Source organism: Argiope bruennichi, chromosome 1 (assembly GCF_947563725.1).
Source record: "Argiope bruennichi chromosome 1, qqArgBrue1.1, whole genome shotgun sequence".
In the NCBI taxonomy this organism is placed as follows: domain Eukaryota; kingdom Metazoa; phylum Arthropoda; class Arachnida; order Araneae; family Araneidae; genus Argiope; species Argiope bruennichi.
The window spans coordinates 68,871,875-68,898,214 of record NC_079151.1 but is presented as its reverse complement, the minus strand read 5'-3'; the positions used below and the strand labels follow the sequence as shown (position 1 = coordinate 68,898,214).

The 26,340-nt window shown below is 29.8% G+C and overlaps 1 protein-coding gene across 1 annotated transcript; it reads right to left on the bottom strand.

Moving 5' to 3' along the window:
* Positions 1–3,400: 3,400 nt before the first annotated feature.
* LOC129968271 (protein trapped in endoderm-1-like) lies at positions 3,401–26,340 on the bottom strand. Its single transcript, XM_056082128.1, has 4 exons — positions 25,374–26,340; positions 17,329–17,602; positions 4,728–4,912; positions 3,401–3,666 (listed from the first exon to the last, which is right to left on the bottom strand). The coding sequence occupies exons 1-4, from the start codon at positions 25,763–25,765 to the stop codon at positions 3,408–3,410; spliced, it is 1,110 nt and encodes a 369-aa protein (XP_055938103.1). The 5' UTR covers positions 25,766–26,340; the 3' UTR covers positions 3,401–3,407.

The following is a 26,340-nucleotide window of genomic DNA, read 5'->3' as shown; positions in this document are numbered from 1 at the left end:
TCTTAATAAACTTCGAAGAAAAGGCAAAAATTATATGTTTACTCAGTCACATTTATACATATATACAAGGTGTCCCAAAAAGTAAAGGAAGCAGTCCCCCTCCCCACCCTTCCTATATATTGCAGCCAAATGTATACTTCGAGTTACAGAAGTTAATTAAAGAAATTGAGTACTTGCATGACTTCTGTGGATATTGATAATAAAAAGTTTTAAAAAAATATTGATACAGTGTAAATGTTTTATTTAGCAAGATTTACCTCTTACATTCATGTTTAGAAGTAAAAGTTCCTCGCATCTATCTACAAAATTTGCAGATATTTCTAAAAGTTCCTCGCTTCTATCTACAAAATTTGCAGATACTTCTAAAAGTTCCTCGCATCTATCTACAAAATTTGCAGATATTTCTAAAATTTCCTCGCTTCTATCTACAAAATTTGCAGATATTTCTAAAAGTTCCTCGCTTCTATCTACAAAATTTGCAGATATTTCTAAAGGTTCCTCGCTTCTATCTACAAAATTTGCAGATATTTCTAAAAGTTCCTCGCTTCTATCTACAAAATTTGCAGATATTTCTAAAAGTTCCTCACTTCTATCTAGAAAATTTGAAGATATTTCTGTATTTAGAGAGCTTATTACCAGACGATAACTTTATTTTAGAAACACAAATTTATGAGTAAACAGAACAGAACAAACAGGCATATGCGAATACTTATCTAGTACTTCATTATTCAATCATTGTGTTTTGAAAGAAATTTGCTAATCATGCATACAGTTGATCAGCAAAATTCGTGAAGTTGTTCTCTTTAATTCATCAACAATTGTAGCTAAGACTTTATAAAGAACTAGATAAACATGTGAGATGAAACACTTGAGGAATCTCAGAGAAATAATAACGATTTTGAACAAGAAAAAAAAATTCTTTGTTCGCAGTTGCATCCGTAATATTTAGCTTTCGAAATCTTTATTTCATTCAATTCATTTAGAATCTCCAGTAACTCCATCAGTAACTAGTAATATTATAGTATGATTTAAGCTGTAGGCCAGGAATGGCGAACCAGTGGCACGCGTGCCATCGATGACACGCGACACAATATTTTGGGCACACCGCCGATCAAAACGGTTTGCATTTTACGGTTTACAAAACGGCTTGCATGTGATTTCATTTGATAAACTGAATTTGTCCCCATTCGATTGGTTGGAAATCGTAGAATTTGAAATGCAATTGATTGATTTCCAGTCTAGCACAATATGGATTCAAAAATTTATGAAAACAAGGGAAAAGTTGGAATTGATTGAAACAGAAAGATTAACAAGCAACATAAGTAAAAATGCCAGTAACGAAATTTTAATAACATGGAATTCTATTCAAACATTTAACTGTTTGAAGAAGCTGCCTCATGCTATTTTATGCATATTTTCATCTATGACTGCGAGTCATTTTCAGACAGGAATAACATTAAAGACTCGCTTAGAAACCGTTTGGCAGATGACTCCAATTCAGCATGCATTTTGAACATCTTATAATCCTAATATAAGTTATTTGTCTTTTAATCTGCAACAACAGAAGTCACACTAATGTTACTTTAATTTGAATGACACATATAATTAAAACATTTACTATTATAAGTGCAAAATGTATTTTTTCGTAGTAAATAAAGAGTTTTGAGTATTTAGTTTTAGTATCTTCCCAATAATCAAAGGTCAAAATTATTTGACGGCACTTCTATACCTCATTGGACATTACTTTAGAAAAAATGGCACGTTGATCTAAAACGGCTCGCCACCCCTGCTGTAGGTAATCGCAATGCAGCTGAAAATGTTAACAAATATTGTAAAAGAATGTGTCTTTATAATGATATTAAATATATTTTTGAACAAGTTTTATAAACATTTCTATAAATATGTTATTTAATCTTTTATATTTTTAAAACGCTAACGTACGGACAACAGAATTGACTCTATTTATCGAATGGCAGTAATCAAATGTAAATAAATCATCATATGAATTTTAGATTGGTTCAGTGTAAGCTTTCACAGCTACATTAAATTCAATGTTTCGATTAGCTAATCAATGGAGCCGCAAAATATTGCTAGAAATGTTCTGGAGATGGTTCGTTGTGTTACCAAAAGGTACATTTTTTCAGAGGAAAGAATATATAAACAGAATCAAGAAGAGGACTTCAAACAGAAAGTTTAATCGAGGGCAAAAATAAAATTAAACTCCCAGATGGATAATCACTTTGATTTGCTTATGGACATTGGTGCTCATATCTTCCGTAACAATTACCTTACAAAAAATATTCTTTATATTACCTTAAGACACAAAAAATTATCTTTTTTAATGACACCAATTTCATTTTCTTATAATTTTTCCCTTGATTTTAATAATATGCAATTTATTTCGTAATATAACAGGAGAAATCCGCCCTTCGCATATCTAAGCTCGTTTTGCACACGACACATAGCAGATGACTGCAATAGCCTTCAGCTTATACTACTTTTTAAAAGTAAATTATTCCTCATTTTACTATCGAAAACTATATTTTTAATAAATAGTTGGAAGTTTTCTGTAAATATTCGTTGATCACTTGCTTGATAAGAAATAACAAAACAAATCAATAATAAAAATGCATTTAAATAGATATCAGTAAACCTGTCCTGTGTGGTGAAAGATATCAACTACAGTGTCTCTCAGTTATCCAGGCCTCTGTCAACTTAGCTCTTTAATTGCCACGTCTGTACCAGAAAACCAAACTGTGTCTTTCCTTTTTTTAATGTAGTCTGAAACAAATTCTTCAGAACCCATGTCAAAATTGGCATTGGAGTTTATTTTCATGATATATTTAAATAAAGCTGTTATCAGAAGATAACATTTTATAACTGAAAAAGTAAAAAAAAAAAAAAAAAAATAGTTATAAAAAAAGCTATCGAAAAAATTAGTTTGAAAAAAAGTGTATAAACATACTTTCATTATTAAACATTTCAATAAATACAGGACTTCCATCGATTTTTATACAATAAAACCATTGTAAATATGTCGGAAAATTACGCTTTGTAAAAAAAAAAAGAAGTGCTATATTTTTGCAAGAAATCCTTTAAAAACGCATTGGATGCAAAATGCAAAAATTACAACTATAACATATTACTCGAGAGCGATTGGTCTTCGAATTTGTCAAAAAGTTAATAAGTGATAATATTTGCTGACTTAATTTTATAATTTCAAATAAACAATATTTGGAAAATCCTGTGGAAAGAAAGGAAAGCCAGGTTTTAAAATATAATCTCTATTAACTGAAGTTTCAACTATTCGTGGCTATTGCGTCCCATTCATCTTGGGTTCCACTGTAGAATTAATCAGAACTAGTCAAACTATTAAAAAATGTTTTATTGGAATCAGATGGAGAGTCTTACACAGCATGATCGTTAGAAACAGATAATTGAGATGATTTGACTTGATCGTCGCATACAGTACGCAGCTGAGTGATTTTCGAAGCTGCAGACGCACCGTCACAGGAGGTGTTCCTGCTCGCGTTCACCATCTTCCAGGAGCAGAGAAGCTGTGCGTAAGCATCGCGGTAATGCCTGTTGAGCAGCACGTAGATGAAGGAATTGGTGCAGGCCGACATCCACGCTAAAATAGAGGCCAGAGTATGCAGAACAGGATATCTGGATGAAAACGAAAAATTCAAAGGAATTACATTTTCGAATGTATTCAATCTCTCAGTATTGTGTTGCTATCAAATGGGACACTCAACAAAATGTGGCATTGAATTAGAATAAATTTTTCTGCATTTTAATAAGAAAAGATAATTATAAGTGCGTATTGAATCTTAAAAACCAAATAAAAGCAAACAAAAATTTTCAGAAGTAAACTAAGCTAAGTAGAACGGATTTTGACATAATAATCTTTATATGTATTCGTGCCATCTGTAAATTGCAATAGCTATATATGATATTGAAAAGCATCAATAAATCGATTCTGAAAAATAAATAAATATTGTAAAAGCATCATATATGATATTTATATGGCGCAGATGATTTTGAATGCTTTAAGCCAAAATTCCTTGCAGAGCATTCAAAATGCTCTACAGAGTAGACCGTTAGACCAATAGCTACCAAATGTGTTACGAAATAGAAGTGCTCATTAACAAAAAAATAGAAATTCAAAAAAAATTTTGAATTTCTATTCAAAAATCAATCAAATTTTGGCATACTTTTCTCCAATGACATTAAAACATATTATTTTATAAAACCACTTTTTACACTATTTTAAAATGGCAACTAACAGAAAAACAGAACACATCTAACACAAAAAGTAAATTCTTCAATGATACTAATTTTAATTAAATAAAAGTTTTTTCTTTAATTTTAATAAATTTTTAAAAATTATTTCTAAGCATATTTTTAACGGTATTTTTCATTATTCTAGTAACTACACTTATGAGCACGCGTATTGTAATGATATAACATATTTGTTGTGAGCTATATAATTCAGAGTTTGCAGTCGTTAAACAGTAGCGTGCTACAAATACTTCACTCAAGTTCGAACTTCCTTTAAATTTTTTTTAGGCAATATAAGACTAACCACTTGCAAATATTTGATTTCCATGACATTTTTATGATCCTTTCAAGCTCTATAAAAATCCATGATTCTATTGAAATCGTAATATGGCTCTACAACATGAATTAAAGCAACAAAACATGTAATCAAAAATATCATTATGTACCTGATACTCTCCTCAAACACATTCATGATCATGAGAGGCAAGAAGCAAATTTGAAATGTGCAAAAACAAGTGAGCATGGTGAAAGTCACTCGAATTTCTTCTCTTCGTTTTGGCCATAGTCTGGAGTTCCTTTTCGAATTTTCGCCACCACTGTGTGACAGTAGCTTCAGAGTGCTGCTGCGTACCTATTAAAACATCTTGTATTTGTATAATCAATACTTCAAACATTAAATCTGCATGTGTTTTAATAGCAAAACAAATATTTACAAAGTACAAAGAAGCAATTCACGATATTAAAAATATCGGCGCTTATTCCTCTATAGGACCCTTGAGATAAATCACCAAAAAAAAAGAAAAAGAAAGAAAGAAATATCATCACTGCAAGTCGTCCACGATAAATCGCCTACAAATGAAGCCACAATGCTACCATATTGGCTGCATTTTATATAAAATAAAACTTAACATAATCTGACAGTAATTAAATAAATATATGGCTGTAAATATCAATAAGTACCAAAATGTCTAACGTAAGACTCAAATGTTAGATTCGTAAAAAGATCCTTACAATTAACATTGTCAATGGAAAATGCCACTTCCCTCTTTCTTTTTCTAAATGCACTTTTGTATTAATTAACATTACGTATCCAAATTTTATTTGATTCAATTCAAGAAATGTGGCAAAAGTAACTACGCATTTCATTAAAACATACAACTAAATACTGTATAGTATAGCATGGTATAATATATCTGTCATCAGACGTTTTACTTCTTGTAGAACAAATAGTTTCGGTAGAAAAAAATAAGTTAATATTTGTCTTTACGTAGTTATAGTAACAAAAAAAAAGTCGAAATAGCATTATTTTCAATTTTTTCAAAAAAGAGCCGATTCATTCATGAAAATTCGAAAGAAATTTATCATTTTACATAATACTATGTTCTATGTTATACTATGTTCTTTTAGGTCCATAGTATTTTGCAACACAGTGATGTACATAAAAATGATAATTTATGGAAACTAATAAAATTTCAAAAATAAAGAATTTCATAAAAATTAATTAAATCTAACACAAATTTTTAAATTTTATACGATTTAAATAACTTTCATCTTAATAATACTAACGAACACAAAAATCTGTAATGGGAACTGAAACCAGTATTAACTAAATTAGAGAAAATTTAAGTTAACTACATATATATATATATATATATATATAGAGAGAGAGAGAGAGGGAGAGAGAGTGAGATTATGTAGATTCAAAATTTGCATAAGTCACTTATAATTTATATTGCAAGCATGAATGATGGATGTCAATGAGAAAATAGAAATAGTAATAATTTAATGTTTTGAGGTACAGTTTTTTTCTTAATCATAATAAGAAAAATTCTAGCCTTTATTATTAGAAAATTAGTTATGTCATTATTAGTGATCTGCTATTAGTGATCAAACGAAATGGCTTCAGTTTTTCAGAACAAGTTTTCCTCACTTAGATGAGGTTTAAATGGATGAACTCGGATGTCGACGGAATTGTGTTTAATTCTTCGTTGCAAAATAGAGTCTCATTTAAAACATAAAATGGGAAATTAAAAAACAACTATTTGAGCAAATATGGCCCTCAAAGAAATTGTTTGAATACCTTATGAAGAGATGCTGCATGTAAAATCATTTTCTTTAATGGAGGAAGAATTTTTTTTTTTTTTTTAAATACAGAGACATTAAAATTAGAAAGCAAAATGTATTCAATTTTTTTGAAAAATAAAGAATTTAGATTAAAATTGTATGAAGGGCCATAACTACAGAAAATAGCATATACTCTTCAGATAAATATAACAAATGAGAATATATGTAGAATAAACAGTGCAAAATGCGAGTTTTTTTTCATTCGAAAAATTAAAAATTCACATTAAAATATTTTTTAGAATCGAATAAAGGTTAAAAATTTGAAGAATTTCAAAAACAATTACAGCGTTAAAAAATTGAACTAAGGAACTACATTCTATAAAAAAAATATTTAATTAGTTGTTCTGAGCAAAGCAAAATACTCTTCATCATTCAAGTTTTATGAAATTTTAAAATTCAAGAATGTAATCACAGTTTCAATGACTATTCTGATTCCAAGAGGGTGTAAGAGCAATTTTTCATTTTTGATTGTTCCATTAGAATCAAAAGTGACAATAATATTAATTTTTTTTTTCATTTAAAGCATATTTAAACTGTTAAAGAATTTTTTTATTTTTATTTTTGCATTATCTATTGCAACTGACAGAAAGCATATTTTGACTAACAAAAAATAATCATTTTTACAGTATATGCAAATTATTACAATAATAACCTTGCTCATATTTCCGCTTCTTTTCTTCCCTTCTCCTTTCTAATTTAGAAAGGAGAAGGGAAATTAAAATTTAAAAACTAAATTTCTAAAATCTATTTCGAATTAGCAGAAAGATCTTCAAACGAGATGGCTTTTCACTATGTTTCTTATAACGAATTTTATATTCAAATAAAGCTAAAAGATGGCAGCACGAGTCACCATATTATATTGTAATAAGAGCTTTAAGTGAGGATATTGATAGTGCTGCTATCTATATAAAAGAATCAATAATATATTAAGTTCTTATTATCAAAACAATATGTGAAGAGAATTATTTTAAATCCTTTTAAAAATTCTAAGTAGAGGTATTTAACTTCAAAATAAAATAATAATTGTTACAGTAAATAAACAATATAAGATTTTCTGTACTATAAATTCTTAAATCATGATTTAAAGCAGCAATTTTATTTTTTTTCCATAGCACAAGTAGGCATCTGGAATAATTGTATTTCAATTTTATCATTGTATATAAATATACTCAAACAGAACCACTACAGTTTTTTAAACAGCATTACTAAAGCTAAGAACATGTCATGCAGTCATTAAAAAATATTTTACACCTTTTTTTTTTATTACTGCAATTAAAAGTAGACATTTTAGGGAAAAAAATTATTGCAATTATGAGTCATTATTTTACAAGGAATGTTTAATTAGATTATAAAATCAATTTATTGAACTATAGCATCAGCATAATGTGAATTTGATGCTTCTAAAAGTGCATAGCTTGATTAAACATATAAACACTCCAGATTACCATTCTAACTTTAATATGATATGCTACATAAATGTTACTTTTCTGAATTCATATGAAGATAATTTTTTTAATGAAGTATACAAACTTGATTCAAGATATAATGAAGGAAACCATACCTTATCTAACAACTCACCCTCCGAATTTCTATGCCAGATTAAAGTGCAAAAATTCATGCACTTTAATTATATCGAACTCCGGAGGTTTAACCCATAGTAAACATTGATACACAGTGGATCTTCTTTGAAATCATATTTCAAATGCACAATAATAAACCTCGAAGACAAGAAAATCTCTCTCGTTTTAAATATCAGGTTGCAATCTTGCCTTCGAAATCAGAGCATTACAATTTAGAGTTTGCTTAATCGAAATTCCGGTCTCAGATAGTTGAAAAATTATTATAAAAATGAGCACGCGCAAGATAAGTGCCTGTTTTTGAAACCATGATTATTTCTATTAGTTCTAGAACCGAGTTATTTTAGATTGATAAAATTTTGACATATACATTTAGCTTTAGTTTAATTTAGTTATATATTTTAAGCAACGCTGGTTTAAAGCGTTCACAACTCAACTCTAGGACTATTTGGGGGTGGACCTCGCAATTTTGAACCTTGATCAGATGACGAGAACGACAACTTAGCTAGCATCCCCTCTCCAAACTTCCACACCACACCATACCAGCGGGAGGACATTTGGCCCCGACGGATGTAACGTACATCAAACCCGCTTACATGACGGTTCTTCAGTTGAATCAAGTCTCGAATCTGAAACCCTCCGGTTTTAAAGGCGAGACCTTACCACTAGGCCAAGCGGCCCGTCTACGTTTAGCAAATCATGAAATATTCTAAATCGTTCTGCCCATTTGTGTGCAAACAAATAAATGAGGCTAGAGATTCTTACAAAGACATTTGCAGAATAAAATATTTTCGTGTACTCTTTACTCATGTGCAAAGTAATTATAAACAATGGGTATAAAAGCAATGTAAATGAAAATGTCGAAAGATCACCATTATAAGTGCCATTATTCCACAGGAGAAACATTTTCACTGATTTACTTAGGGTATATCAGTCAAGAAAACGTTTAGATAATGTTTGAAATATTTAGTACGCTTTAATAGTTAAAAAAAATTTAACTAGTAGGAATTTTATCTCCTGTATTGAAGTACTTATTTATTCATAACTGTCAATGAAATTTTAATAAATTTTAAATCCTTCAATAACCACTTTCACTTCATTTTAAATCAGTCAGTAACCACTTTCACTTTTTGAATTTCTCCCTTTCACCTTCCTGGTAATAGTTTAGAAAATCAGCTAAATTTTAACAGTGTTTCGATTGCTGTTAAGAACACCACTTAGCGAAACTTGCTGAGGGATTTGATTTCTCAGCACGTGAGAGCTCTACACGCGCATTTCATCAAGACGTGCATTGCGTGCACAATAACGTATACCGTTTGACTCCGTGTCAACTGATTACTAATTCAAAGAATGCAAGAAAAAGTAACATGTGCGCATTGACGGGTTCTGCTCCCATGTTCTGTCCCACCGTCGCCCTTCGGCCGTTTTTTTCTAGTTTCTAAGGGGGAGAAGAGAGAATCAAGGTTAAATAGTTTTTGACAACTCTCGGATTATTTCAATCATTTTTTTCCGGTTGTTGGAGGCCAGATAAATAAAAATATTTATTTGTTCGGAATAATTTATTAGAAGAGAAGTGCGCAGCAGAGACAAGGAAAGATTAGGCGATAAAGTTGCAAATTGTCCAAACTATTAATAAAGAAAAGTGTAATGTGGAAAATCGTTAGACATAACTTTTAACAAATGTTTAATGATTAATAATATATATAAGGAAGTCTTTTTTACTTTTCATACATTTAATGAAGAGTAATAATTGCATTTTATATCACTAAAACAATTTCCAGAACTAGGCAATCAGTTAAAAGTTTTTCATACATTGGATTCGGAAATGAGTGGCGTGGAAAAAATTCCTCGGTCTAGTTTAGTTATATTTACATACAGTTTTAAATCAACATTAGGTATATTTTGTAATGGATTTCTTAATTTATAACCACAGTCAGATAACGAGGACAACTCCTGGGCTAGCATGCCCTTTCGAAATTTCCGCTAAACATTAGTGGAAAAAACTTGATTTCGAAGGATACGTTGTATATCAGGCCAGCTTAAACATCTATTCTTTGGTGAAGTGGGGTTCCGGATTTGAAGTCCTTCTGTCCCGAAACCGAAACCTTAGCACGAGGCCATGGCAAATTAGGAAACTTCTTGGATTCATTATGGAAGAATTCCTGACTCCAAATCCAAAATCTGGTATATATGCAGGATTAGCATAGAATAAAATATTTACCATCTAGTATGGCATGGATGTTTGGACAATAGGAAATCGGTTCAAGTTTTTTTTTTTTTGTCTGTTTGTAAGGCAAAGTCATTTTATCAATTCCAATGATGGCTTCTTCTTTCAAGTCTTTCTTCAGTATGGTGCATGGACCGGTAGCTTGCTGATAAGGTCCCGGCTTTGAGTTCCAATCCCAATTCTATCAAAATACTACTATATAAGCCTGACTGATACATGTTAAGCTCATCGGAGTCAAATGTCGCTGTGGAAGTTTGAAGAGGGATTGCCAATCCGGATATCGTTCTTGTCATCTAATTTAATTTAAGTCCGTCCCAAGATATCGTTTCTCTTACTTCAAAATAAGACATTAATATCACTTCACTAAATAATCTAAACGTAAAGAGCATAGTTTAATAATAATAAAAAAATCTTCAATCAGCATCTGGTGCTATTTATTTACCTGATATAATTGCTAAGAGGTTTTCCTTTTTGATCTTCAAATTTCAAAAAATTTTCGATTTTCCGATTTCAATTCAAAATTTTTTCGAAAATTTGATTTTGGGGCAAAGCGTTAGTATAAGCTTTTTTTTTTTTTTTTAATTTGCAGAAAATTTTTTAAACATTAACATGATATAATTATTAAAATCTGGTATGTAGTATAATTTTTCTTTCTAAACCGCTTTCACAATCAATAGTTTATTAAATTGTATATCTTTTCTTCTTTTTTTTATTTTATTTTCCTTAGTTAAAATAAATAATAAGCAGAAATTTATTCTTTTGGTCAAAAATTTCACAATTTTATTTTTCTTATTATTATAAAATTTTCTGAAAAATTATGAACTATATTGATAATCGTGATAATTTATACATTTTCATAATTTATACCAACAATGAGAGTATCAATTTCATACTCTTATTTTTGGTTAAAGTATTTTTGTTTGAAACGTGGGTTGTTGGCTGAGATCCCGTCATAGGAATATGGTTCAAAATTACGAATTTCGTCTAAAACAATTCAAGCAGTTTCTAAACAAGATCTTGATATAATAAAAAACAAATTTTACAATTTTTTACAAGCCCGTGTCTAAAAAAAATTCATATTCAGAAATGAAAATTTATTTTCCTAATGATATTGTGTATAATTTAAAAGGATTGTCGGCAATTCTTTTTGGGGTAAAAGGCAGTTTATTTTTGCTATCGCAGAAAAAAATACGAGACATCAGGTTATAAGTTTCAAGTCTATCATCTTGCAAGTTAAATACAAGCGCAAAAGACACTTTTTCATGAGTTAACACAAATGTGATTGAGTGCAAATTCCATAATCCCGTTAAAACAGTAGAAAGGCATGACCATTTGATGATGTCGTGTCCGCGTTACCACGGAAAGGGGGTGCAGTAGCTTCTGGGGGTAAAGACCCCTGAGCACCCGAGGGCAGGAATCTGACTTCTAGCTCATGAAACTCACACACATTCGCTTGTACAACCCCTTTTTACAGGGGGGGGGGGCACATTCACACATCTCACAGATAGAAAACAGATAAAGAGCAACGATGCCCGAACCGGGATTCGAACACAGGACGCCCAGATCACGAGGCTACCCCTATGCAAGGACGCCGGCAGGAGTGATTATTTCTCAGTGGTGATAACAAGTTTCCCATAAGAAAAATATTTTACAACTCAGATGAAAGCAAATAACACTGGCATTTTAGAGTGTATTGGCCTATTGGAAGAGGTCAAAATTGAAGTAGAGACGAGCAATTTCATACAGGAAAAAAGAAAATGAAAGAAAAATTACTTTGCAAATAACTCAATATACTTGATTTTCAGGAGAAAAACTACATATATTTTTAAAAAATTAATTATTTTAACTGGAAAGTACTTCTGCTTAAATTACATTTTGAATTTACCAAGTTTCATGAGACTCCAACCTTTTAACCCTTTCTAGGGCCGTGGGAAGTATGCTTCCCACCAAATTTATCAATCTTTGTATGAAATTATGTAGGTTGGCATAAGTTCTGACACACTTTTTTAGACAGACAGAAACTTAGATGCTTCAGTTCTTTATCTCACACAAAATGATGTGTCTTGATTTGTTGCTTAATTATTAATGAACCAAATTAATTAATCAATCAAATTAAATTTATCTAATAAGCTAAATGAATCCCTTTTCTTATTCTAATTTCAAACCTAAAAATATTTTAACATAATATGTCTAGAAAAAAATGATCCTTTAAAGGGTTAAAAACGCATTTTCGTAGACATAATTGAAATTTTGGCCTTGTCTGATAGTTCACTTTTTAATCGGAACGTACATATCTTTAGTTTTGTAGTGGTGTGAGAGTCTTACAAACCTAACACCATCCACTAAAGGTCAAGCGAAAGGTCAATGATTAATGCAAATAAAAAATTTTGTAGGTTTTGCTTATTATATATACTATTTCAATTCTTCACTATTATTATTATTATTATTTTTGCGCTATTATTTACCCTGCCTATATAACATTTTCTTGTATATTTTTTGTCAATATTTGTGCCGCATTTACTCAATATTGTTACGCATTAAAAGGCTTTTTCTGCTCACTTAAATAGAGATAATTCAGATTTGTAGAGAAGGCCAAAGTGACCTCGTAATAATCATCTTGTGTACAGCCGACCAGGATTGATTTCGACTGCAGGATTGAAAATTCAGTTTCTAGCAAATCGTTGGTGTACGTTAAATCTGGCTTCGAATTCCAAAAATCCTTTCTTTGATTTGGTTCGAAAGCTGGGAAAGGAAGGCCATTAGCTTAGGCACCGCCTCTGTTATTTGATCGAAGTCCTACCGAAAATAGCTCTAATGCTGTTTGAAAATGACACACAAATTTAACTAAGCTAAAACACATGTTCAAATGTATATTCTTTTAAAATTGCATTCTTAAAATTTTGCATAATTGATTGAAATAAGAATCGATTTAAATCAAAATTTTCAAACTTGAAAACTGTACATATCGAAAATTATTGAATTCTTAAAGGGCTAATATTAAATGTGCATTGATCTGTAATTTTAAGTGAAATATTTGAAGATTATTCTAAAAATTATTAAGAATAAAAAATAAGCAAATTTTATTTTATAAAAAATTATTTTACTCGAAGTGCTAAATAAATAGAGATAATTAGATGTTAGACGTAAAAACCAAGCAAAATTGTTCATAATGACAAGAAATTTCCCATTGTTAGGTATGACAAGCCAAAATTCGAATGCACATTTTTTTAAGTAGTGATAGTTTCTAAAAAGGAATTTTTAGAGAAAACCTTTTTTAAAAGAATAAGAGAAAACCCTTATCTTTCAAATTATGAGAAATGAGAAAAATTGGGAAGTATTACATGCAAGAACAAAATAAAGTTAAAAATAGGCTTCAACAAATTTGTAATACTGAAAAGTTGAAAGAATTATCTGAAAAATATCAGACAAATCGACCCAGCTCATTAAATTTTTGCAACCTATGGAGATAAAAATGAGCATGCAGTTGTGACGAATATCAGTAAAGCATTTAGCGTAAATGCGTTCGGTTCTCAATAACACTTAATTCCTTTTTTTCAGTTTTTATAATGCAATGCTACAAGCAATTTATAATCTGTTCTTTAAAGAATTACATTTTTTTGGTACCTTAACTGAAGGATTATTTTCATGCAGATTACAATTTTAAAAAAAAAAAAAGGGGGCAGTGATTTCCCAAAAACTTTCTCGCATACTCTTTAATAAATTTGTCATGGTAAAGAACGCCTTACATCACAATAGCGTTAAATAGTCACGAAATATTAACTTTTGGAGTGAATTTAGCCTTTTTACTGAATGTATCATGTCATCCTTGGCGAGTTATTTGGCGATCAATTCAAGGCAAGTCTTAATAATATCCAAAAATTAAATCGGTATTTTAGATACGTTTTTTTCAAATCGAAATCCATATTTGGCACAAAACTGTACCTGCAATCACAAAACCCAGTATCAAATTTGATATATTTAAGTTCTTGCGTTTTTTGAATTATCGCGTGTCTATTAAATCTGTGTGCCGAATTTTATCTCTCCAGCTCTTGTCGTTTCGTAATTATCGTGTTATATTCGAATAGACGGACTTTCTGTGAACAGATTTTACTCAAAATTTGATAGAAATCAGCAAGTTTAGCGTAAAGACCATATACCAAATTTCAACCATCTGGCTCACAGTATTTCTGAATTATTTTTGTCACAGACAGACAAACAGACAGACATTGTCTAAAAATATGTTTTTTCTATTTCAGAGAGGTCTAAAATGTGAATATTCGTTAAAATCACGAATTTGAATGTTTTGACTATTATTATACTTCCTCTATGCTACGTATACTCGAACGCAAAAATGCCACAATATTTTGAACGGCAAAATTTTTCAATAATAAGTTGCATTGACAGAATTAAGGGAGAAATGACAAAAAGTTTTAATTTAACTATTAAATGCTTCAATTTAGGTCACCACCTTCTTATTAAATCCATGCAAGTGCAAACACCACATATTTTGTTCATTCTCTAAAAAAAGCTAACTCGTTTTACCGAGTTACTCGTTATGTATTACGTTATGACTCAAGTATTTTGATGTTATCGGGAAAAAAATTGTTTCAGATTAATAGTTAAGATACGCCCGAACTACTTTCCTTAAACGTGAATATGCAAACAGGTTAATGCCTGAAAGAACGAATTCGAATTAAATGACGGAACGTGTTTATAACAAATTCTATTAGTCAGTTTTCTCATGATAAGAATTTAAATGCTTTGCTCTTGTGTGGTATTAAGTTGTGTCTTCAATAGAAATGATAATGTTAATATTTTATCACTCCATAAATTAATAATTTTCAAAAAAATAAGCTTAAGACAATTAATAATTTCACAGCTGACGAAAATTCAAGAAAACGCTTTGTAATTTACTTGAATATATTAAATAATATTGAAATTATTACAGATCTATTTTTAAATTAAAATGAAATATCAACAAATTTTAATTATGGTTTTATTTTTTTGCCTTCTTCTGTTATAAAGTGTGTCCCGAAAATTTGAGCAAGATTTGAATTTGCCACTATAAAAAAACCATTTGACAGCTGATAGTTTAGGGTGTAAAAATGTAGCGTTACACCATAGAATAACGTGTTTCCATTGATGAACAATATTTCAAAAATAATGAAAGTCTGGCGGCCACAGTTCGAAAATTTAAGAATAAGGTTCCTATATCGTGTGATTTAATGCCATTAGATTTCATGGGATTGCTTGAAGTCAAAGGCCTATGCTAACAAGTCCACAGGCATTGAAAGAGGAAAGGCAACTCTACATCAATAAAATTCAGTCACATTTATGCAAAATGGCCGTGAAAATTTTTGACAAAAGAGAGCGTATATGCCAGCAACGCCGGGGAGGCCATTTTCCCTATGTGTTATTCCATATATAACCCTAAATTCAAATCTTACGTTTACATGTTGTTTTACCTTGTAACGGTCCATTTTTACTGACCCTAAGCTTTCAGCTACCAAATGGTTTTTTCAATAGAGTTGCCAACACTTTACTGCACGAATGGTGGTAAATTCAAATCTTGTGTTAATTTTTGTATATCAGAAATGAATTTATTTTTCTTTTAATCGAGTTAATCGAAAAGAAAAAAAAATATAAAATATGCTCTCATTATTTTGTCAAAAATATCTTTTTACAAGAAGTAAGTTCAGCATTTAAAGAAATCATTTATGATTGTAAAATATATTAATTTTCCTAAATTGTTATGTTAGCTACATAATGAATACTGAAATAATAATGAAACTGAGGTCAAGGACAATTATTTCTTACGAATATTTAAATCATACAAATAACAAATAGCTAAATGACGAAATCATATTTGAAATGAATAATTTCAACTATTGCATCAAGTTTTTAATTAATACTGTAACAGCTTTTAATCACTATGTATAATTGCTTCATAATTTTGGAAATACTTGTTTGCACAAATTTATTTTTGTTTTTGGTTAAGTTGCTCTAAAATAGCGCAGTAGTTTCATGTGACATTTAAGATGTTGATAGAGTCAATTCACATACAGATAGCGTTAACGTGCCGTGGTAATCTAATTTTAGAATAAATTGCTCATCTTACAAGACAAGAAAGGGCGTGACATTATAACGCAGTATAAGATCAAGGGGAGTTATTATTGACAGACATGCATTTTTTTAATTACGGTTGTATGTGACTTCACAGCATTGCCGCTCAAACCGATAAAAGAGACTCATAGAGAGTCTGTATACAGATTCTTGTGATTTTTTTATGTGATACAATAACATTATCAAACGGATCGAACTCATTATTTTCTTTTCATACATATTCAGTTGCAGTCGAGTCTCTAGTTAACGAAATCTCATCACTTCGCTCAAATACTTTGAAATAATAAAAAAAATTCCTTGAATAAAAGCTCATAAATTAATTTATGAAAGCGTAAAAATGGTGCGAAAAAATGGTAATTTGCAAGAAAAAGAAAAAAAACCCTTATTACATAGAAAGAAACATTCATAATGTGGAGAGAAATAGCATGCAAATATTAAGACTAAGTCAAAGTTATCCATAAAATTTCGTTACATAGAAAACTTCGTTAAAAGGAAGTGCTTTGAACAGATACTCTATCATATATACTCGTATATAAATATCCGGTTGTCATTTAGCATTTAAAATAATTTTTCAGTTTTAAGCTTTCAAATTATACAATCTTTCTTCGATATTACAAAATACTTGATTATAAGTTTATGCATTCTAATAATAAAATTTATCTATATCTTCATTTACAAATAATAATTTATAATATACAATAATTCTATTTGAGTTTTTTTTATAAGAAACTACTTGAAATAAAAATAAGTAATTTAAAAATGTGAAAAAAGTGGGCAGTAATATAATGAGAACTAATATCATCCTAAACTTCTCCTCCTTAATATATTATTAATAGGCAAAAAAAAAAAAGAAAAGAAAAGAAAAAACAGAAAATTTTGAAATGTTAACTATTTTAAAATTAATTATCTTAATCATATATATATGAATAATGACTTTCTATTATTAATATTCAAAAATAAATTAATTTAAATAAGGTCTCAAAACTGCCCTCTTACTTTGTAAAAAATGCATGAATAGCATATAATGATGGTGATGGTTGGCAGCAGAAATCCGAAGGAAAACAAAAACTTCCTTGGCGATCTTCCGTCTTCATTCTTCAGTATGGTACAAGAAAAAGAAGCCGAGTTGTAGCCAAATCTCCCCCACTGTCCAGTTAGGGTTGGCAGAAGAATCAAGTAACTGAAGGCCCAACAGAAAACTATCATGCAAGCAACATTCAGTCGGCTGTAGATTTTGTTATACACAGAATAACAGTTGATGAGCACAAACCTAGAAGAATATACAAATGTGATTTTAAACTAAAATATATCATCTTTACTGTGATGGCTGTGAAGACAATTTGTTTCCCGACAATTTTCCGTAGAATGCTCTTTAAAATAAAATAATTTCCTTTTAATAAGTAGGAAATATGCATGCTTCGACAAGTTCCATTACATGAGACGTAGATGTGTTGAACAGTTTTAAAGAATTGCGTTCTTAAGATCAACTAATTTTCCCATGAAAAAGTTGATTGATTATATTCAGAGAGAAAGCTTATTTAGTAAACAATCATAAGTAGGAAAAAAATTGTCGGTCGGAAGCCTTGTAGGAGAAGAAATGATATAATTTCAAAGATTGATAGGAAAACTGTCTGAAAGATTGTGATAGACAATCTCCAAGTGCCATTTTCCATTGGTATCGCACTCGTGTATTAAAATTTTCACACGTATCACCCCCAAATCTTTATCTTGTAATTTTTCAAATAACTTCTAAATTGAAAACGTTTAAAAGAGGGTGAATAGACAACAATTCTCAGAAATTGCAGCTTATGTTTGCTAGATATCCTACTGGCATACATTTCATATAATGCTATAAAAATATAATATATTATACTATATTTTATATACTGTTATATTTGTTTGCTACAGTACATCTTAATTGCTCTTTTACATTTAATTCATTACTGTTGGTACAGTATATTTGAATATTTTACACCTGGATCCTTGAAATTATTTTTTTTTATTCTGTAAGGAGTTTCATACATTATTTCCCAAGAAGAAATTTAAATTCTGTTAAATTTTGTTAATAGGCATCTTGAATTTTGTTTTCATGTTAATCCATTTGTTTAGAATAAAAAAGTATAGGTTTTTTTTTAGTATTACTTTGGCAAAATTTGGTTGATCTGAAATTCGTGAAATGTGTGAGGTAAAACTCTTTTCTTTTGTTTAACATCAAATCTTCTTGGTGTATCAGGAAATTGTTAGTATTCGAAGAAATGGATATGAAGGAAAAATAGGTATTTCTAGTGCATCGGAAAAGTTTCCGTATCCATGGCAACTATTAATAGCCATGGTCATAAGCAATAAAATGTTAATTTAGTTAAAGCCGTGTAAGGTAAAAATGTTCTGAAATTAAAAAAAATAATCAATCGTTTCTGTTTTTCATCATACAGTCTAAATTGCATTCTATCAAAATTTGACATCGTATAGCCACTGGCTATCTCAATAGACCTCTGAATAGCCATATGTTGTTTCTAACCCTGTATATGATAGATAAATTCTTAGTTTTTCCTTAATTAATTTCTTTACATTCATATTTCATCTCTCTATCAAAATAAACAGGGATAAAACAATGTGACCTTAGAATAAAAGCGACTGTACAATGTGACCCCAAATAAAAGCGACGCTATGAAGTGGCCTTATATATGCTATTGCAATACCCGCTTTATTTGCATGCATTGCCCTCCAATTTCACGCATATATAGCGTCCTTCAGTCCTTTCTTCCTCTGTACATTAGTCATTGCGTCTTAGAAAAAAATAATTTAAAACCCTTGTGTTATATGTGATTAATGTTGTTTTAAAAGCAAAAATAAATCAAAGCAGAAAAATTAATAATGAAATCAATTTATATTTGTAAAACAAATAAATCTGATTCAGTTGTGAGAGATTTCGCTTTCAATTTGAACTCTTTCCAACGCCGTTATACACGTTTTCACTTTTTATCAAGGTATCGCTGACCTCAGAATGGGAATTCTAAATAAAGAAACCGCAAAAATAAAAAGATTGTGTTTATTTACCAACCATAACCAGTTTGAGCCGCCTGGTCAACGAGAAAGCGGCATCTAATTTTTCTTAATTGCCCTCGTTTTTTAAACAATTATGATCGTACTTGAATAATGAATTAAAAATAGATCAATTTTCCCCAGATACCTAAAAATAACTCAAGGAAATAATAAGAAGGCAATTTGTCTTTTCCCCGTTACTTATTGATATGCTATCTTCTTTATATTATATAACCCTGCCGACTCTTGTCCCATGGTCAGTGTTTCTGTAAACCGACAAACACACCCTTCAGATGCTTGATGTGACCTTATTCAGGTGTTGATTTTGACGTTGCTTTAATTGCTTAGTGTCGATCGAGACCTCGAGCGAATCACCTAGATGAGTAAGGAAAAAAAATCATTGATACATGCATTACTTCCATATGTTGTGATAAAAAAAATTCAATTCAAGGTAAAAACATGGATGTAACCTCAAAATAATAAATAATTCATGATAAAAAAAATTGAGCACATGGGAGGAAATTAACTATTCCCTGTTTAGAGAAAAATTCTACTGATATTGAAAAATTAAAAGGTTCTCTATAATTTTTATCATTTGAGATTGACGCTTTGAAAAGGAAGTATGAGTGTTGCATTGTTCTGATAAGTTCCCCTGGGAACAAGGCGTTTCCAAATTTCTACTGTAAATAAACTAGAATGCATATGGCATTTCAAACATCTAAGTCTAATGTATTTAATAATAGTGATTATTTTTTAATTCATCAAGATTCGTATAATTTAATAAATGAAGCCGACAAACAATTGGGAAGGCTGATGACTTCGAAAAACAGTGGAAATTATCAATGATCGAATTATTTTAATGTGCTGACTAAAACGGATAATTTTAGAAAAATATCCTTTATTCTACTTTTTTTTCTATTTCAATTCGCATTCAATAGAAATAGCAATGTTACTCAAACTATGTGGCGAACTGAGCACGAAGAGATGAGCTTTTGTTTTAAAAAAAAATAAACAGGAAATGAATTTCATTTTTGGCAAACAAAAAGATAAATTTTATTCATATAAATTAATTATTGCTAAAAAATCAATACAAATCATTGAACAGCGATCGCACTTAAAACTGTTTTTGGACCTCAGTTCCAATATTAAAAGTCTGTTAATGATTGAATTTAGATTGTTTTAATTTATAGCTAAAATAAAAAAGAAAGTTGAGGACTCTTTCAAAATATGAAACGCGTTCTTCCGGAATGTTATTTTTGAAGAGTAGAAGACTCTAACAGAATCTAAGATAAATATAACAGCGCAAGCCGAGTTAGTTATTAGATTAGGTGTATGTTGTTTTACACCATGTTCCGATAACTTTCTTCGCATAAGCAAGCTGAAGCGTATACATAACGAACGTCGAGATATTGTGTCTGGGTAACATTAAATGAACATATTTCCTTTTTCAACCACTTAATGAATTAAATTAATGTATAGCTTTCTTTTAAAAATAGTAGAATAATTTTTAATTATTTTTCTTTAGATTCTAACCATCTTTGGCAACTAGATAGTTTGCGGGGAATACTGGGTGTGTTTAATTTTCTTTTAAACTTTTAGATATAAATTTGAAGTTTGTGATTCCTCAAAAAAGTATTTTTATTATTTCATTTTATTGTGTAAATGAACCTTCTTAATAGAGTCAAGTCCCATGACAACATATTGCCATTACAAACGTTACTGTCTATCTTTTAAATGAGCATAGTTTTTCGAAGAACTGCAAGCGCACTTACTTACAAGTTATGCAAACTATTCAGTTAACTAACAGAATTTTTCTTAGGTTTTCAACGTTAGAAGAAAATTCCGTTATTAAATATTAGAGGAAATTTTGAAAACGCTTTGAATTTTTTTGCGCAATTTAATCCCTCATTAAAAATTATGCGAAATAGATATTTTTTAAAAAAACTGTAAGAACTCCGAAAATATTTGCATGACAACTATATTGATACATTAAAAGAGCAGTTTTTAAAAAAATTATAAAGACTTAAAAATCAGTTCACTACAATAATAATTTCAGGAGTTGTCGAATAAACACACCTAAAATTAAAAAAAAAAAAAAAAAAAAAAAACTCAGAAAAACGCATTTCTATCCTCTAATGTACGCCTGTTCAAAATTTGGTAGCTACTGTTCGTTTCAATAATCTGAGACGATCACTTTTCGGCGGTTCCATCTCACTAAAGGGTGCCATACAGCAGGATGTGCGCCATTTCCAGAATTTACTTTATTGTTAAATGTAAACATCTCCTCCTTTACTCTTTCCTTTCACCCCTATTTTGCCAAATTAAACCCATCCTAACGCATGCGTAAAAGCGCGAAGGGTTTTAGAGTCTGTTGGCAAACAATACAGATCGAATGGTCTGTGTAGTGAAGCGCTTACACAACACAGACACTCCTTTAATTTTGCAGATAATCAGTAGTATTAATATGAAAACTGATTGGGTAAAAAAAGAGTCATTATGAGATTGTTCAAAAATCCGGTATATTAAAGAAAAGTAATAACCTAAATATTTCTTTATAAGCGCATACAGTGAAACTAGTTTATTAAGCCGTTTCGCCTTGATGTCGACTTCTCAGGCCCATTTCAATGTTAAAAAAAGTATCTTAATAACATAGCAGGTATTCGATAGTGCAGCGATTAAAACCAAAACAAAAATACTTTTTATGGAAATTAGCTCAATTCATGGTCATAAAGATCCAAAATTAGTCTCGCGACAATCGATACCTAGCAGAATAAGTAAAGAAAATAACTGCTTGAATATTTCCTTCAAATTTACACTGAAAACAAAGAAAAGCGTGAAAGTTTATTGAAACAAAGTAAGAATTTTAACTTCCATTTTTTTTTGTTGAATAAAATTACCTAAAGCTTTACAGTAGACACTAATTATATATTGTAACACGTTCTGATATAAAAATACGAGGATGGAGAAATATCTATAAACGGTTACTCAAGAAAGATTGTTATGATAAAGAATTTGCAATTATCAACATATTTTGTTTAACTATTTAAAAGAAAAAATAGAATTTTAAAAATATTAAATTATTTTAAATTCTTTTTATATTGTCTTCTATCATAAGCATAATAATATATTTAATTGATAAAAATATCTCATTGAAAATTCAATAATAAAGGAAAATTATGACAAATAATTTGTTATGTTTTTTTTTAAAATTAGATTCGCAGTTTGCAAGAAACTATCAGAATCTAGAATATGCCAATTTCATTAGGGATGGTTCCTTAAACGATAAGTTTTATTGTCATAATTATTTGGCTTAAGAATATCAAATAATAAAAATGTATTTTCCAAATATTATAGTATCTTATATTTTTTAATTATATTGCAAAATGCAAGTCATACGGTAACTGCGTTAATATAAAATAATAGTATTAAATTAAATGTTTTAAGTTTATTCTTTAAACATTTTAGGTGCAAAAAACATTCTTTACTTACTCTTCTACTAATACTCTTCTGTTCTACTTTTTAAATGTTTTACATTCTTATATATATATATATATATATATATATATATATATATATATATATATATATATATATATATATATATATGATTTCGTAATATATATTGCAAAATGCAAATCATACAACAATCATGTTAAGGTAAAATAATTTTTATTTTTTTTTCACTATTTCAATAACTAAAAGATTTTTTTCTGTTTAATTTAATTAATATCAAATCCAATTAGTATCATAAAATTCAACGATTGCATAATGCTATAATTTTTCGATATTTTTCTCTCAAAAACTCATATTATTTCTTCAAGAAAACAATGTAAAATTTTGTTCTGAATCTCCACCGGATGTACTATAAACAGCCCGAGAAGCCGGCCCTTGGAAGTAATCACGTTTCCTGTCTGAGATGAGAATCAATGGTGTCTGTAACATTGAGGTCAAGATATCCATTTCCTTTTCATATTCTAAGGCATTCTGAAGTACTTCTCCTTTTTATATGAATAAATTTGCAAAATGAATCTGAATATTTAATAATACAAAAGAATTCAATGCAAATAAAGTATGTCATGAAGACTGAAATAAAGAAAAGAGTAAAAAGAATTTGAATTTTCGAAAATGAGCGATAAATAAAATGAAAAGGTAGGCAAATAAGAAAGTTAAATTTCTGCGACAAGGCATCATTGCGTTTAAATTTTGTACCTTTAAAATTCAAACATTTCGCCCCTATTTTTTATATATTTATTTTACACCCTTTTCGTTAGACTGTTTCATATGTTTTTGTCTATATTGTCTTTTATATTATTTTCATTCTTCTTATACTTTTTACATTTTGTACTTATTTAGTACTACAGTGGCCTCAGGGTGGGGGCAACTGATCAAATGGAATGAATATTTTTATTCAAGAGTGACCACAAATGAAGTTTACTTGTCTCCACTTGCCACTCGAGACCATCTGAACGATAGTCGCCATGACATCAAAGCAGAACAGGAGATCAGAATCTTAATGATCATCACCACCCGCAATCTGACCCCTCTTGCAGGAAGTGCGCCCTGTCTTTGGAATGGACATAACTCGATTCCAAACCATTACTATATCCTCAGAACAGGACAAAATCCACTTCTTCACAGAATCTGGTCACTTCTTATCCATTCTAACTCAGAATAAACCAAATAAGATCTGCAATTTCTACTCTGTAAGGTACTTTCACTATTACAATTAAATAATTATTATATATACTATAGAAAGACACTTTAACTGTTAATAGCACATACATTTATTGACTAAAGAATCTATTAATTAGTTACGTCAGAATTGGAAGAATGTTAATTTATCACAAGTTTTATTAAATACTGCATTCTGAGATGTATTAATCCAATCATTGCAAGTAAACGTTAAATGTAATAATTAAATCTCGTTTTGAATAGCTTCATTTGCTTTAAAATATTTAGGAGAAATCATGTCTTGAGCAAATATTTTTTCTTTCTGTTACATAAAACCAAATTGGAAACTGTTACATTTCTTATTTTATACAAAACATTTCTGCTTGTTCCGTTTCAATCAATTCAGAAAAAAATGCGATTTTTCCCCTCTTATTATATCTAATTAACATTCTACAGAAAGTGTTGCTAATGACAAGAGAATTCATGGCCTGTTTTAACATTTTACTTTTTTCCGGAACTTCCGCATTATTTAGTAGAGATAAGAGCGGAATATGAATTGGCTATTTAGAATTGCTTCAGTATCCATCTCAATGAAAAAGTATTGATGGCATGTCCATTTTTTTACCTAAGATGTTTTATTTACTTGTCACTTGATTTAATTCATTATTTTTTTCTTCTCCTGTAGATAAAAAAAATTAATAGAATATTTTGAATAAGAATTCCAGATCGTTAATTTATTAATAATCATTCACTTCGCACTTTAAAATATATTTAAGTTTCTGTTTACCAGTTTAATTTATTTTCCTTTAAAATAAATTTTAACTAAATATTAACAGGACCTCATCATATTCGAAGAAATCAATGTTTTACTGAGGCCATTATATTTTTATGTCAATATTTTGTTCGAATTCGAAACCTTTTTATATTTAGAATCAGTTAATATGAATTAAAATATAATTTTTCTAATTTTATAATAATAAAGAACAATTTTGGATAACAAGATTTATAAAAAAAATATGCATTATTCAATCATATCTTTCGATTATTAATTATGTGGAAATTTGAAGCACTATGAAATCAGAAGTTCTATTACAGTTTTTTTAAAAGAAATAAATTCTGCATTTAAATTACAGTATCGCACAGGTTTGAAAATATTTTATTAATTTTATAAATTATTTCACTAATTTTTTTAATTATTAAATTATATTATTTTTATTCCATTGCTTTTTTACTTACAAACTTATTAAAGAATATGCTATCAGCTCTATAAATAATTTTTTAAATTTAGCATTGTAATTCACTGATTGTTATTTAAATGAATCACTTACCTGTTAAAAGTAATAGCTGTCATTGACATGAGAGAGGCTGCAACATTTCCATAAAAAAAGAAGGGAAACAGGGTGCAAAGTTCGTCACCGAGAATCCATTCTTTATATATGTAGCGTGTTGCCGTCAGAGGAAGACATACAGCACAAAACAGAAAATCAGCAACAGCGAGGCTGACAACAAAAGCAGTGGTAGCATTATGAAGCTTGCGACATTTCGTCAAAGCAATTATGGTCATCAGGTTCCCGACACAACCAAGAAAGATGAATAAAATGCAGCAAAATGTAGCCAGCACGCATGTCGCTGTTGATGGCCTCTCTGGTAAAATCTGAGGATAATCCGTAAGATTCATTGGTAGCTGAACCTTTTTCAGCTCTGTAATACTATAATCCATTGGCAAACTTACTGAATAAACAAATAAGAATCATTCTGTAAGTTCCACTTTCTAAAATAAATTCATTTCATTCGAATGTAAATTTCTCAATAACCACTTAATTCCATTGTCATTAATTACCATCCGATATTATTTTATGCAACATCCAGATTCCTAAATATTCCACACATTTTTAAACAGTAAAAATTCTGCTTTTTGCTTTTGAGAGTGGAGTCGGATTTCTTCAATAGAATGGCGATGAACTTCCGTTCCTCTGTATATATTTTTGATCACACCCGTGACATTCACAACACAGATCGCAGGATGTGTGGAAGATATCTAGAAAACAAAAGCATCCCGAACGAATCCTCTGAGAAAGTGATTCTAATGGAGAGCATTATCGGAGAAAGGATATGCACAAGACCGAAAAACCGGATAAAAAACAAAATAAAAACTGCATGGGCGCCCAAGCTTTGATTTGAGAGAAGCACTTTCTCAGTATATCGCGGTAGCATCTCATCATAATATCCGGTGTGATAGTTTCTTTCTGTGCCTGGCGTGGCTTTATCACCAGCATCGCAAAACAGCCCTCGGTA

Excerpts from the sequence above, each read along its gene's own strand:
- LOC129968271 (XM_056082128.1), bottom strand. The coding sequence starts at position 25,765 with ATGGATTATAGTATTACAGAGCTGAAAAAGGTTCAGCTACCAATGAAT. Across the intron at positions 4,913-17,328 it reads ATTCATGCATTTTTTACAAA|GTACGCAGCAGCACTCTGAA; the intron begins GTAAGAGGGCAG and ends ATGTTTTAATAG. Across the intron at positions 3,667-4,727 it reads GTGTTTGAGGAGAGTATCAG|ATATCCTGTTCTGCATACTC; the intron begins GTACATAATGAT and ends GTTTTCATCCAG.